Source organism: Lampetra planeri, chromosome 7 (genome assembly GCF_965212315.1).
Source record: "Lampetra planeri chromosome 7, kcLamPlan1.2.h2, whole genome shotgun sequence".
NCBI lineage: Eukaryota > Metazoa > Chordata > Hyperoartia > Petromyzontiformes > Petromyzontidae > Lampetra > Lampetra planeri.
In genome coordinates this window covers 1864027-1878519 of record NC_136113.1, presented here as the reverse complement: position 1 = coordinate 1878519, position 14493 = coordinate 1864027, and the positions used below count along the sequence as shown (strand labels likewise).

General features: G+C 44.5%; 1 protein-coding gene across 1 annotated transcript; it reads left to right on the top strand.

The window, feature by feature from the left end:
• The first annotated feature begins 3767 nt into the window (after window positions 1-3767).
• Window positions 3768-14214, top strand: NEURL2 (neuralized E3 ubiquitin protein ligase 2). Its single transcript, XM_078595906.1, has 7 exons — window positions 3768-4215; window positions 6722-6841; window positions 7511-7682; window positions 9213-9330; window positions 11599-11683; window positions 13057-13200; window positions 14013-14214. Exons 1-7 carry the CDS (start codon window positions 4023-4025, stop codon window positions 14123-14125), a joined length of 945 nt encoding a protein of 314 aa, XP_078452032.1. The 5' UTR covers window positions 3768-4022; the 3' UTR covers window positions 14126-14214.
• The last annotated feature ends 279 nt before the right edge of the window (window positions 14215-14493 follow it).

Here is a 14493-nt window from a genome sequence, read left to right as displayed (position 1 = left end):
CATTATCCATCATCTTCCATCAACATCATCAATCATCTTCCATCAACATCATCATCCATCATCATCGTCCATCATCATCCATCCATCATTGAAACCCTTTAATTTTGCCAGGTAAGGCCCACTGAGTTATATAGTTCTTGTTCAGAAGCGGCCTGGCCACAAATGATAGCGTAACCTTCGTTAAGCTATCATCATCATCATGTGGAAATATATAGCAGCCAACTACTCTAAACGCGTGATGTTGATTCTAAATGTGGAGGGGAAAACCCGGACGACCTGGAGACAAATCCACGCCACCAAATATACAGCAGGCGTCAGAGTCGGGATCGAACCCATGACCTCTTGTATACCAGGCGAGGTAGTTCACATCTCCTAGCCACCGTGGTGCCCAAAATATCATCGTTATCATCGGCCATGGTTATTCCACTGCTATCACGATCACCACCTAGCACCTGAACTGATTCAATGTCAGTTACTCCATCGCTCCACCAGACGAGTTCCATTTCCTTGGCTGCCACTCCATTATTATTCTTCACCATCATCCATCCCTTAATGTAGCCACGACGTACTCCTAACCAAGCCATACTTTGCAATCCTCATGCTTGAATGATGTTGTTAACCTACGCACGTACATTCTCTAACCCGCACGTGTCACCCTCCGCTTGCACTCTAGACTCGGTGTATCAGGAGTGTTTACATGTAAATAAATGCATCTGAGATTGGTGGGACACATGATGAGGCTATGATTTATTATACTGTACGGCACTGCCATTTCTGGTCGATTATAATCACTGTATCAATGATTATTATTTTATCATTACAGCTTATCTCATTATTTTGGAGGATATCTATACACCCCGAGAAAGTATATTTTTCATGTTCAGTTTTCACTGCACCCAGTGGCGTAGTGACTGCATTATCAGCTCAGGTGGTGGCCCTAATATTTTAGTTGTCTCGCACGGTGGCACCTCGGCTATATAAATACATGTGAACCGCGTTTTAAATTAGTTCGTGTTAATTTACACTGTTTAACACGTCGGCTTTCGCGACCAATATTATCCATAATACAGGTTTGTTTTGGGTTAGATCGCGTAAATATATAAATGTGTCGTTAAACCCGCCACCACCCGACACAGCCAATTAGTAAGGTTTGTCACGTAAACAGAACATGCCAATTCGTTACTAGTACAGCACACCGGTGTGTTCGAGAGCAAATCCACAACACTCACAATCGTTTACACTGTTGTTGAAAACATATCTCACGGAGGTTGTCAAGGGGGCCCCAACTCGTAGCTTTGGCCACCAGGTGGGGCCAAAGGCACCTCGCCTGCCTGCCTGCCCCACGCTCGTTCCGCGAATGACGCCACGGGAAATCGACGACCACGATTCGGGGTCCCGATGTCATTGTGAACAACAACAGACATGAGCTGCGTGTTGCCATTGTGGGTATGTGGTGAATGTGGCGCCTCGAGTGGCTGCCTGGTGCACATTACACAGCAACTACCTGCAACAGTGACAGCCGTTCCAACGTCTTCATTAGTGCTGACCGTTGGATATTACAAAACAAACAGTTTTGTTGTTGTTGTTGTAAATAACGGTAAGTTACTCAACTACATCTTGATTCGAATAAGCCGAGTTGACATTTCCCCACGTATGAGAAATCCAGTGATCTATGTCTTAACGGCATGGATATAAGGGTCCATGTCTGAGATATTCGCATGAAGTAAAGGCAATTAAGACCGGGTGATGTTGCCCACCAAGAACGAGACGTGAGTTTTGGTTATTTCCTGTGCGTAGTTTGCTGATCTTGCATTGGTTTATACGTAACTAAATATACACTGATGATGCCTTTCCACGGCTATGAATCAGACGAACAAGCCATACTGGGCCATCTCTGCATCAGCGCAGTATTGCCACGAGAATGCTTTAAAGATCCACCACGTGGTTCTTTGACTTCAGCCTCCTCTCACCCTTTCCCCCACCATCCCTGCCATTCTTCCACAGCTGCCGGGAACCATTCGTGATAATTTTAAACAAGATTTACAGTACACGTATGGTTGAAATGAGGTTCTGCTGTATGAAAAAATAATATATTACTTTTGTAACTGGAATGAGCACACCTTTCTCCATCCCGTGTTGACCCTATAACAGCATCAGGTTGTAAACAGGTTTCAGTTTTGTTGCCAGAAAAAAAGGGGAAAAACCATAATATTATACAGTACTTTGATACTGGCAAATTATGTAGATGCTTACCCCGAGCCCTCATTACTTTCATAGTGCATTCATTGTCTTTGAGCTGTACGCCTTTTGGTGTCCTCTGGTCTAGCACCAATTGGGTCGAGGCTCAAAAGAAAGCCGTCTCTGGTGTGGACCAATCAGTTTCAAGGACAATGCATATATTATCAGTGTATTTTTTGTTTGCATTTTGACCACAAATATTCTGGTTAATGTACACATGATTCCTTGTAAAAGGTTTCAGTTTTGTTGCCAGAAAAAGGGGGAAACCCCTATTATTAGCATTAGGTTGTGAGGGTGGCCCGGGTACGTGGCCCAGCATAACCGGTGAAACAACCCTGTTGGTGCTGGCTTGTTTGAGAAAAGCTGCTGTGAGATTCCGGGCTGATCCAACTTAACCAGTTCGTACACCAGACCGGGCTCACTTTTAAGTCGTCGTGCGAGCGTGGTATGAGGCTCCTTATGTGCGTGATCCACGGCACTCGGGCATGGATGGGCATCTTGAAGTTAAGCCTCGGTCTTGCAATTTTGGAGCGCTAAAAGACCGCAGGATTGATGATGGATGCACACACGATGGATGCATGCATCCATTATCATCATCATCAGTCATGATCAATCCACTGTTGGATGAAGGCCTTTCCAAGTTGTCTCCATCTCTCACGGTTCAGAGGTGCACCTGCACACGAGGCAAGTGCATCGCTCCGTCTCGTTGATGCAGGTCCTCTCTCTATTCACATTGTTATTCATTTTTCTGTCACTCCATCGACCGTCATCACTTGTAGGGACTTGTCCTGCCCAAGCCCATTTATCGTCGGACGTGTTGAGTTTTGCTTACTTATCTTAATCGTTTGAATTATATCTTCAACAGCCAGCTTTGTAGCTTTCTGCAAATCATTGGTGATCTTGAGACCTTTGTAAAATTGTGATCTTGAGATAGTGTGGAGGTAGCCTCTACACTGGCCTGAATTTTGGTCATGGTTGTGGGAGAATGGAGCGATAAGTAGGAGAGATACGTTTCATTCGGAAGACTACAATGAAAAGCAACTAATAGCAGAAGATGCAGGCTTGTGTTAGACTTCAACTGAACCATTATGAAGCGCAACAGCGAACCTGAACGCACTGATGCAGTTGAAAAAGTATGTATGAACAAAATCATGTTATTACAACGTCCTAAGTACAGCACTCTGGCATTAAGCTATTCTTACTGCATACGTATTGAACAACGTAGTACGCTGCACCCTTGAAATGCAGTATATCTACAATTGTTTGAAAAAAAACACGATTTAAAGATTACACTTACAACACGAGACAAAACACGTGTTTTCATCTTCGACACAATACAAAAAAACCGGGTAGCGAAATGGTGTGTGTGTGATGTGTGTAAAGTGTTCCATAAATACTCTCTAGCCATCATTATCCGCGTGGTCACGCACACGAGATAACAGCTGCTACCGCCAATCACTAGCCTTCCAAAAGAGGGCACATGCAAGTGGTGTGCTCGCTATATATACACAACTTAAAGGGACAGCATTGCGCTGGCTGCACTACGCAGGGCGGTAGTAGTAGTAGATGCGTGTGCTTGGCACGGATATATACACCACGATTTTCGCACGTTATTTGCAGTGACAACGCACACACTATACTCTCTTACTACCACTGTATTGGTTGTTCATTTACGAATGCAGTGTTTTATATATACTTGACGCCGGGTTATATATAAACACACACGCATCACGCTGCCAAAGTAAAGGGAGTGTGTATTTATTGAAAGCCCGAGTCAACTTTGAATGGCAACCAGTGCTATCACTGGCGGCAGCAGCAGCGATGTTGACGACGAAGACGACTGCGAAGACTTTGCGTATGAGAAGTTCCACGTGGTGCACGGAGGGAATATGCACATGGATTCTACGCGGACGCACGCAACACGTGTCCGCAGTTTCGGGGACGCGGTCTGCATGAGCGCTCAGCCTCTTCCCCCAGGTGCGTCGATGGGTGGAGAAGGGGCAGTCCACGGAGCTGTATCAGGATCTGAACGTCTCTTACTGGAGGAATCATATGAGCACTTCTTTCGCAGACGTCCAGGAGTTTCTCACAGACGTCCAGTATGATTACACTATGTAACACAATTTTTATTCCTGGGTAATAAGTGTTATTTTTAAAAAAAATTATATTAAGTTCGCTTGCTTGCGTGCTTGCGTGCTTGCTTGCTTACGACCATGCAAAGCTTTCGGTCGTTTTTTTAACCCACTTCCCGTGATCCAATCGAGCTGACATTTTCCACACAGACTCGTTGTGCGTGACAATTAATTTTCGTGAAAAATTTTTTCCAAAATTTTACACTGTTTAGGGAATTTTAAAAAAATATTTAATTACCAATTGCTTAATGCTGGCAGACAATAATCTGACCCATAGGTGGCAGCCATCTCAAGCCAGAGGATTTAGAGTGAAAAACTTTGTTTTTACGGGTTAATTTTTTTTTCATTGCTTATGCCTAAAAGGATAGAAAATGGCTATTATTACCCACAAACTTTGCTTTTGTGACCAGGACTTTATGTGAACGAAATACACGAATGCACACGTTTTCCCATTGAAAATAGGTAAATTTCAGAAATGTCATACTCTTTGGTTCTTTTGGTAAAGTCACGTAGGTATAAAATCAAATAAATCACGACGTTTCGGGCGCAACACAAGCGTCCGTCATCAGGTGAGAAAGCATGGTCTGCTGCTGAGGCAGACTGTTTTAAAAAGGTTTGAAATGAGTGTAGCCCAAGGGTCATAAAGAAGTGACCGGGGCTAGTGATGTTAATGTGATAAATTAGCATGTAACTGTAAGATAGGAGAGCGGCCTCCTCGACGAGGGCACGGAAGTGGCTATGTTAATTTGAGAAATTAGCATGATGCGACACAACTGCTAATCTCTCACATTAACATAGACACTTCACATTAACATCACTAGCCCCGGCCACTTATTTATGACCCTTGGGCTACACCCATTTCAAACCTTTTTAAAACAGTCTGCCTCAACAGCAGACCACGCTTTCCCACCTGATGACGGACGCTTGTGTTGCGATCGAAACGTCACCATAGCTTCAAATCAAGATCAAATCAAGATTCTAAATATCTCTGTCCTGGTCACAAAAGCAAAGTTTGTGGGGGATAATGTAATAGTCATTTTCTGTACTTTTGAGGCATAAGCAATTAGGAATATACACTACCCAGCAACAATTGTTTTTGTTTCACAGTGTTATCACCAGGGCTTCATTTGGCATGGGATATTTTCCAGCCCCCACAAACTCATGACCCTTGCCGCCCCCCATGACCCCTCGAGTTTTCATTGACAGTTTTGGAAGGGGGGGAGGGGGTCATGGAGAGGGTTGCATTCAAGGACTGTAAATGATGGTTATTATTGTTGAAGTGTAATATTATTGTTTGAGTTTACAGATTTATTCCAGTGGAACTCCTGTTATCCACGGTGATGCACTTAATAATATTTTATATTTTACGAATGTCAACAACTCCTCAGCGTGGAAGAGTCTGCGGCTAAAGCACAGTCCATGTACCTATTTCGAGAGCTCCCTCTAGCGGAGATCCTTTGCTAGCAGTGATCCACGAGGTCTCATCGTGACTCATGGACATGTTGCTTCCTGTGCGCCTTTCTGCCATGATTATTCGAGGATAAACGCGTGTTGGAGGGAAATCATGAGATCCGCGCATTATAGAATCCATGCATAGTTTTTATTCCTGGTTTACGGAATGTCCCATTGTCTGCATGGGGCCGTCCATAAATGACGTCACGCACCTGGTTTGGGGGACATTCGTGACGATGTGTGACGAGGGGGGGGGGGGAGTTTGAGAAATGTGACGTCACATCAAAATGCGCAACTCTAAATAAATATAGACAACACGTTCTACTTAATTAAATAGACTTTTTAATAAATGTTTTCTCCTACAACATCAGAGTGCAGCGCCACATTAAATACGCACTACAATAACAATAGTTTAAAGCGATTTGAAGCATGTTTTATTTGGGGGGGGGGGCAGAGCTTTGTGACGTCATATTTGAGGGGGGGTCTGACTTTTGTGACGCCGTGTGACAGAGGTGTGGACTCGAGTCATGTGACTTGGACTCGAGTCAGACTCGAGTCATGAATTTGATGACTTGCGACTCGACTTGGACTTGCATAACAATGACTTTGTCCCACCTATGAGATGTGGACTCGAGTCATGTGACTTGGACTCGAGTCAGACTCGAGTCATGAATTTGATGACTTGCGACTCGACTTGGACTTGCATAACAATGACTTTGTCCCACCTCTGCCGTGTGACGATTGGGGGGGGGGGGTCAAAAACCGTCCAAAATCGCGTGACGTCATTTATGGACGGCCCCCATGCCGCATGCTGCTCTTGACGCGTGGTGTGTGTGGGATTGTGGGACGTTGTGTGTGTGCGCGTGTTCTCTGTGTGTTCATCGCGTGCCGTGACGCAGGCCGCGTGTTTCTCGTGGAGTTGTCTCAGAAGGAGACGGGATGGTGTGGACACCTCCGCGTGGGACTCACGCGTTTGTGTCCCGGAGGAAGCGATGGTCTGGGATGTCCCGTGGGTTCAGGTGAGCAGTGTTCATTTCCTGACAATATGTTTGTATTTTAGTCTCGTTGAGGGCAAACTAAAATATTCGGAAAGTCTTAGTCTGTGGATTTCATTGCGTCGTTCTCTTAGCATACGTCGACTAACGCAGTAAAACATGAAGTCCACTCTTGGTGATGAAATGTTGGTGTGAGGTACTACGTCGAAAAGAGGGTGATTCTGGGTAATTCAGGATAGGTGACGACCCGACTTGCCACTCATGTTAACCAGAAATGTAACGTAGGTCACCGCATTCATGGTGCAGTACTTCATTATGTCAACGTTATATTTATAATTACAGCAAGACCACGTGAGATCTGAGCTCTTGTTTAACGCCTAACGAAGCTGGGTGTAATCTCCAGTGAAATGTATGCAATTGTCTAAATCTTACTTGCTTTTCAACGGACCGGTTTGCTGAAAAACTAAATCAATAGCTACCTTTGTTCACATGACAACTTGATTTGTTGGGCCCTGTCGTATGGTGGGAGGTTAGAGCTCAAATTGACCTCATACACGATCTAACCCAAGATAAACCGATCATGAATGAACGTTACATTTCGTTCATTCTATTTTAATGCTCGTTTAGCACCGTCTCCCTCCACCACAGTGACTACTCTCTCCGTGTGTGTGTGTCTCCCTTCCGGCTCAGCAGAGCAGAGTGGCACCCGGCAGTGCACCCACAGCAGGCACGGCATGCACGGCCCCGCACTGCCGATCCCCGTCCCCCCGCACGCCTCTCCCGAGATGGAGGCCCTGGGGGGCACGTGGGTGGTGCCCATCAGCACGGGGCTGGGAGCGCAGAGAGAGGCAGACGCACTGCTAGGGTAACCACCTTGTGCACAGCGACATCATCCACCCTGGCGTTGCCACCTGTCGGGGTTTTTGCCAGGACGTCCGAATGACGTGGTAGCTGTCCTGGTGTGATTTGTAAGTGTGCTGCGGATGTTAAAGTCTTGCTTTTTGTTAATCGCATGCATAACCATGCACTGGTCAAGACAATGCATTTGGATGTAGTTCTTCCCACTTGTAAGATACACTTACAATTGTTGTAAGATACGGTATTTTTGTTCCCATAATATGACCTCATATTTTTGTGCCTCGGAGGTGGTAACCCTCATCCACCTGTAACGAATCGCCCCCTTGTGGCCGATTAATTGTTTTTGATTCCATTCAATAACTGTTTTTTTTGTAACCGCTGACTGTGGAGCACTTGCATTCGTGTCTCTAGTGGCTGTGGGGGGGGGGGGGGGGTGACATATATGTTACATCATGTACAGCCCCTTTTCTATATCCACTGCTAGATGAATGCCTCCCCACGCTGTGCGGGTCGTGAGTAATGCACACGAATGTAATGTTCATTGATGCTCGTGCATTGATTGTGAGCGCAATAATGGATTTTAATGGGTGAATCGATGCAGATGCCCAAAGCCTTGACCCCTTTGATCGTGTTGTGTCTCTTGAGCAGGTTCACAAAGCAGAAGTTTATTTCCTGTTAAAAAAAACTCCATACACACCTTTGCTGTAGCAGACAGAAAAATGCGGCGTCCACACAGGGCCACCACCCCCCATACCTGAACCCACACTGGAGTTTCCATGAGCTTCTCTGCAGCGTGCCTGGCAAGACACGCACGTACATGACGCTGTATTAGTAGGTTACTACATTAAGAGGGAATGTTGCACGTTGCATACCGTACAGCCGGCTTAAGAAGTCTGCACAGTTACTGAGACCCTTACTTAGAATCTTCTGCCACCAACGTGTGAGTTTGTAGTTCTGCATTACTGTAAAAGATAGCAGAGGTGGGACAAAGTCATTGTTATGCAAGTCCAAGTCGAGTCGCAAGTCATCAAATTCATGACTCGAGTCCAAGTCACATGACTCGAGTCCACATCTCATAGGTGGGACAAAGTCATTGTTATGCAAGTCCAAGTCGAGTCGCAAGTCATCAAATTCATGACTCGAGTCTGACTCGAGTCCAAGTCACATGACTCGAGTCCACACCTCTGCAAGATAGTCTATGTGCAGCACTGTCATAGCTTTATATGACATTTTGCTATTTTGGAAAATCATGGGTAAAATATGAATAAAACAATTATGACGAAAGTATGTTTTTCCATGTAAAATTGTACTCTTTTTTCAGGCCATTGGCACGGCATGCTCCATGCCATGTTGTGGTCATGCCTTGCGTGGTGCGCACGAGACAACATTTATTGTTGATGTCTGGTCAGAGGCATGGAACACAGAGCAAGCTCTTCAGCTTCATCTACCCGCTTTCAACTAGCAGTGGCTTTGCAACACGACTGCACTAGTACTGAGTTAATGGAGTGTTTATTTATAAAGCTGTGTGTAATTTCAGCGAGAGTGACGGAGAAGGAGACATTGTGAAGGTTGGCAATCATGTGATCGTAAGGGACTCCTTGGTTGGTCGGAGCAGAGTGGGCCGCTACAGCCACTTATTGGATCCACTTTTCAAGGTGACGTTTTACACAGGAGCGCGAGTATATTTTTAAACACACCACTCGCTCAATTATTCCACACTATTCCTACGCACAGAGTGATGCTGCGGAGTAAACTATGTTGGGATGTGGCCACTCGAATGTAGGCACATAGGTCTGTGTTTAAACACATAACACATTCAGTCTTGTATTCAACACGACTATACACAGAGCACGTAATGCTTAGAGTACAGCATCGGGCGGTGACTGGGTGACTTAGGGGTCAAGAGCCATAAGCTGGCACTGGTAAGATTCTGAGCTGGAATCCAAGCAAGCATCTGTGATTAAAATGGATTCTCATGTGCAGCAAGTTGATATTCTCAGCGTGGTCACCAATGACTGCACACAATCCATCATGTTAACTTCACTTAATTTGGCCTATTCCAGCTCTGACACTTAAAAAAAAATGTGGTGTGATTGACGTAAAATGATACATATTTGCTTTGTGTTACTGGTAACAAATTGATGTTACCCGATGCCATGTGACACTAGTTTTGCTGGGAAAATACGCAAACACAGCATCGTGGAAGCGAAGTAATATTTTTAATCAACTCAAATAACTTTTTTTCAGATAATCTAAAATAATGTTTTCAGATATTACGGATTCATCCACAATCCGATGAAGTAATCCAAAACCTGAAAATCGAATAACATGCCCACACGTCTATAGGAATTTATCAGTGATAAAAAGCAGTGATTCTCACACTTGTGAAATATGTGATGATGGCTGCTGCCAGTGGACAACGTGGCACGCACGATAAATATATATCGTGCCAAATGCGTAGGTTTCAAGTCATATGTGCGATACTGGATATGTCTGTGTGATAGGTCTGCGTATATAGGTTCAAAATAGTGCTAATAAAAAAGATTAAGCGGACTCGAATGTTCCTAAATTATACACCGGTTGTGACATTGTTTTACAACTTAACAGAGCATTTTTTTTAACTACTGCACACAATTGCATCTTCATGCAAAACCAACATTTGGTGGCTTACAGTTGTGCTTACACAAGAAGCTGATTGCTACAGCACAATTGCTGACACCAAATATTTTAATTATACGTTCTCGACTGTGAGCAGTAATTGCACACGTGGGAGGACATAACAAAGCATGTTACTATATTTGAGCCACCATGGCCAATATTTACACCAGCAACAGGGTAGCTGTTCAATTACCGATGTGCAACAAGGCCAGTGTAGGAGTGTGCTTACACGACACCAGCACGTTCTGCTGCTGAAAAAAAAATGTATAACATGATGGGTTGGATACGTGACGTTCTTCTCTACGTGCAATTTTTCGCTGGGCTCTCTCTGTGCCTGCCTTTAGAGGAAGGCGTCATGCACCTGCTCGTGAATGCCCAGGATCGTCTTCTTTTTAGCTGTTTCTTTACCATGATCATTGAGCATTTTGTACATTCCATGTCTAGCGAAACTTGTACCTGCTGGAACTGGACATTTCCAAACGGCCAAAAACTGGCAGCTTGTCCTTTCTGCTTCATTCTTATTTGTTTTCGTGCAAACTTTTAAGTGGGCACTGAGGGGTTTGCACTTGGACACGATCGGCGGGCTGGGCACACCATGTTGGCTTTCAGCTTTGCATAATGATGTCATGGCACAAATATGCTTTGGCAAACTAGACCGGTTATGGGGACACAAGCGTGGCATTATTAATGCATCGAAAAACATGTTGAAGAGAATGACACGCACAGACAAGGATACTTTGTTTAACCGTGCAACTGTTGGAGTATGCATCACGAGTGATGAGTCACAGTTGTAAAGTTATTAAAGCCAGACTAAGGGGTGATTGTGGCCAGCACCATCCCCAGCCATCTTTGTCTCCCCAGTCCTGATATACATGACCTCAACACACAAGGCTGTTTTTTTAGGCCGAGTCAATTTTGGGGATGCCAAGTCCAGGGTCAGTTCGTAAATGCAGTGCATTTGCAATGGGATTAAAACACGAGGTGCACTGGATTGATCTGATAACAACTACCATTGTGGCAGACAGTTGCGTGGCCCTGATCCAAGCAAATAAATTAATGAAAGCATGAATGATCATTTCAGGAATGAAGTGTCAGACTATTGGCAGGGGGTGGCCGGTGTTATGTGTGATGTTTTACAAAATGACGAACTTAAAGTATTTTACCGTCATGTTTCTGTAAATTGTATTTTTTATATAAAAAAAGTATTTTCCTTCCTGTTTCTCTCATTCCGCTTTCGCTTCTCCACCACTCTTCCTGTCATGAAGACTCACATCTTGTCAACGACAGCACGTGGGACTCGTATTGGCGTGATCTGGCGAATATTGGAAGGAAGATACGGTGACAAAGAGCGTAAGTGACATACCTTATTGATGTACACACAAGTTATGTACACACACCAAACACAAGTGTACGCATGGCACCTTAATCATAACTATCAATAAATGTCCACCTGAAAAAACTGGACTCAAGTAAGACAAAACTTGGGGTAAGGTTACCTGAACATAACTAAATAAAAACTCCTTTCCAAAACACTGTTGCTGTTCTAATTATTCTGTGGGCAGCAGGATGTGGCATTTGACAGTCAATCCCCATGCATCAGTCTACCATGGACACGAGGTCTACACAAATCACGTGTCAACACTACGAAGTGTAAGATGCCAAGTGTGACAATTGTCACGAATACAATTGACATACGTGCACGAGCAATGCCCAAGCTATATACTTATCTGTTTTTTGTCGAGAGGACATTGTAGCAAAATTCCGTTGATGCCACCATACCCCAATATCGTTTCCTTCTGCTAGATCCTGTGCTCGTAAAGTCTACACCTGCCCTTAAAGGTTTGCTCTTACAATAACCCCCACCATCCAGCTTTAGCTTTTCCTATGGTACCACTGGGTACCACTCCAACGCTTCATCTTGAAAAGCTGCTCTCCTCCATCCTGCACACATCCCACCTATCACAACTTGATTTTTCACGTTTCTATCTAGAACTCTTGCCACCTATCATGATCTTCGACGTTGTTTACCCTATGCTGTCCATGAATCGACAAAAATACCTATATATATGCACACATTATCACAGTGCTACGAACAAATAGAAATTTCACACACATCCTTATTTAATTGACTTGGACAGAGGTTACAGTCCAGAGTCGCATATCTCATTCACTCGGTGCTGAGGTACCGTATAGAGGGATAAATGATCCTTATGGCGGTACCCCGGGGTACCAAATAATACAAAATGGCCGAGGCAATTAAATATTTTATTTCTGGGACACTATTTTTTCTAGGGGTGTACTTAACTCCGCGACTTGGGGTACCAATCAATCCGAAATCAGTGCTACTTCTCAGTGACGAAACGCAGCGAGGATGATTGCGCTGAAACCCTGAACACTCGCGTACGCACCGTAGTGGTGCATCGCGTACAGCTCGAGACGAGTCGATTGCCGCATCGCCGACCATCAACAGACTAAAAGTGACTGCACCACGGACATCATATGAGAGCCGGGGTACGATGGTACTCCGGGGTACCGCCATAAGGTTAAAATGTTAAAAGGGTCAGATTTGTGAACATCTGTAGAATATTACAGTTGCACCGTGCACAAGCTCTGCACTGGCTGTCGGTGGTTGATTGGCCAGAGCGTTTATTTGACGGTTGGATACGCGAACTTCTACTGCACGTATATTTTTCACTGGGCTCTCTCTGTGTGCTTGTCATTAGAGGAAGGCGTCATGCACCTGCTCGTGAATGGCCGTGATCTCGGCGTCTTTGCGCGAGGGATCCCCACACACACCCCCATCTTCGCGGTGGTGGACGTGTTTGGCTGCACGCGCGCCGTCACAGTCCTGCACGTGGAGTACGCCGGTGTGTGCTCCCTACCAACATTCATTCATGCTACCGTGGAGGTTCTTACATTTGTGCTGTACAGCTCCCGGGAATGGTTCAGATCACTCGCCGCTGGTGTTACCCATGGCCAGGATTCGAACTCAAGGCGACGGGTCCTTAGAGAAGAGTGCTAAACATTTCGCCTCCACTCAACGCCATGAAACAACCTCAAGAAATATGATTTGATTATTCTCCCATTTCTTTTTGGGTTGTATCGCCATAACCAACGTCAGTAGCGAGTGATATTTGAACTGGTTTTGTGTTTCCCCCTCGCAGCAGTATAAATGGGTACAAAGTGTGGATACTCCCACCATTCGCAAGACATTTGGCCAGCGTGGATAATTAGGCTTAAAATAGTGGAGGCCCATCTGTCAGTAGTGGCATGAACAACCAATTTCAGGGCTGCAGATGTATCTCATGGGCAATATAAAACTATTCCATTGAGGGACTGTGGGAAAAGTGGATTCCAGATCAGGATGTGAACCCTTAACCCTGTGGTTTATGAGTCAACCGTCCCGACCGCAGAGTCAAGCAGCTGGGTATAAAATCACGTAATAAACATTCAGCTGTTAAACACACACTGGCACAATTAAATAAAGTGTATTCTTATATTTGCAGCAATATTCCAAATATTTTGTATGCTTGTTTGAGAATCCCTTCATGTTTAGTAAATAAAGGACTTATATTTGCACTTAATAACCTGTAGTCTGTACAAGCTTAAGAGCATGATAATTGCACATGCACTGTCGCATGACTGGCCGTGGTGTGTGTCTTTGTCTGTGTGAATCCAGTTCCATCCCTGCAAACCATCTGCCGACGGATGATCCAAAAGTTGACCGTGAACAGACTCGCAATCTCCCGTCTGGGTCTGCCCGCAGCACTCCAGTGCTATTGCCAGGAATGATCACTTTTAACAACCATAAGTGAGATATAATGTAATTTATGAACATGTTCGTGCTTTTAGTACAAATTAAAGAGTATTTTATAAATATCGCCAGCACGTTGAGTTTTTATGTTGTACATACATGCTGTAAATATTCAACGCAGACCAGCCACTTGTGTGAAGACCTAATTATTGAATAACATGTAACAAAACCCCACTACCTCTACTGAGATAATTTGTGGAGCACAAAAAATATCATCATCAGCCATGATAAATCCACTGCTGGATGAAGGTCTCCCCAAAATTACAATCTCAGTACCCATAAAAGTGATGTTTAAATTATTGCTGGGACAATTATATTATCAGTTTTTCGTACCTATTTGATGCCA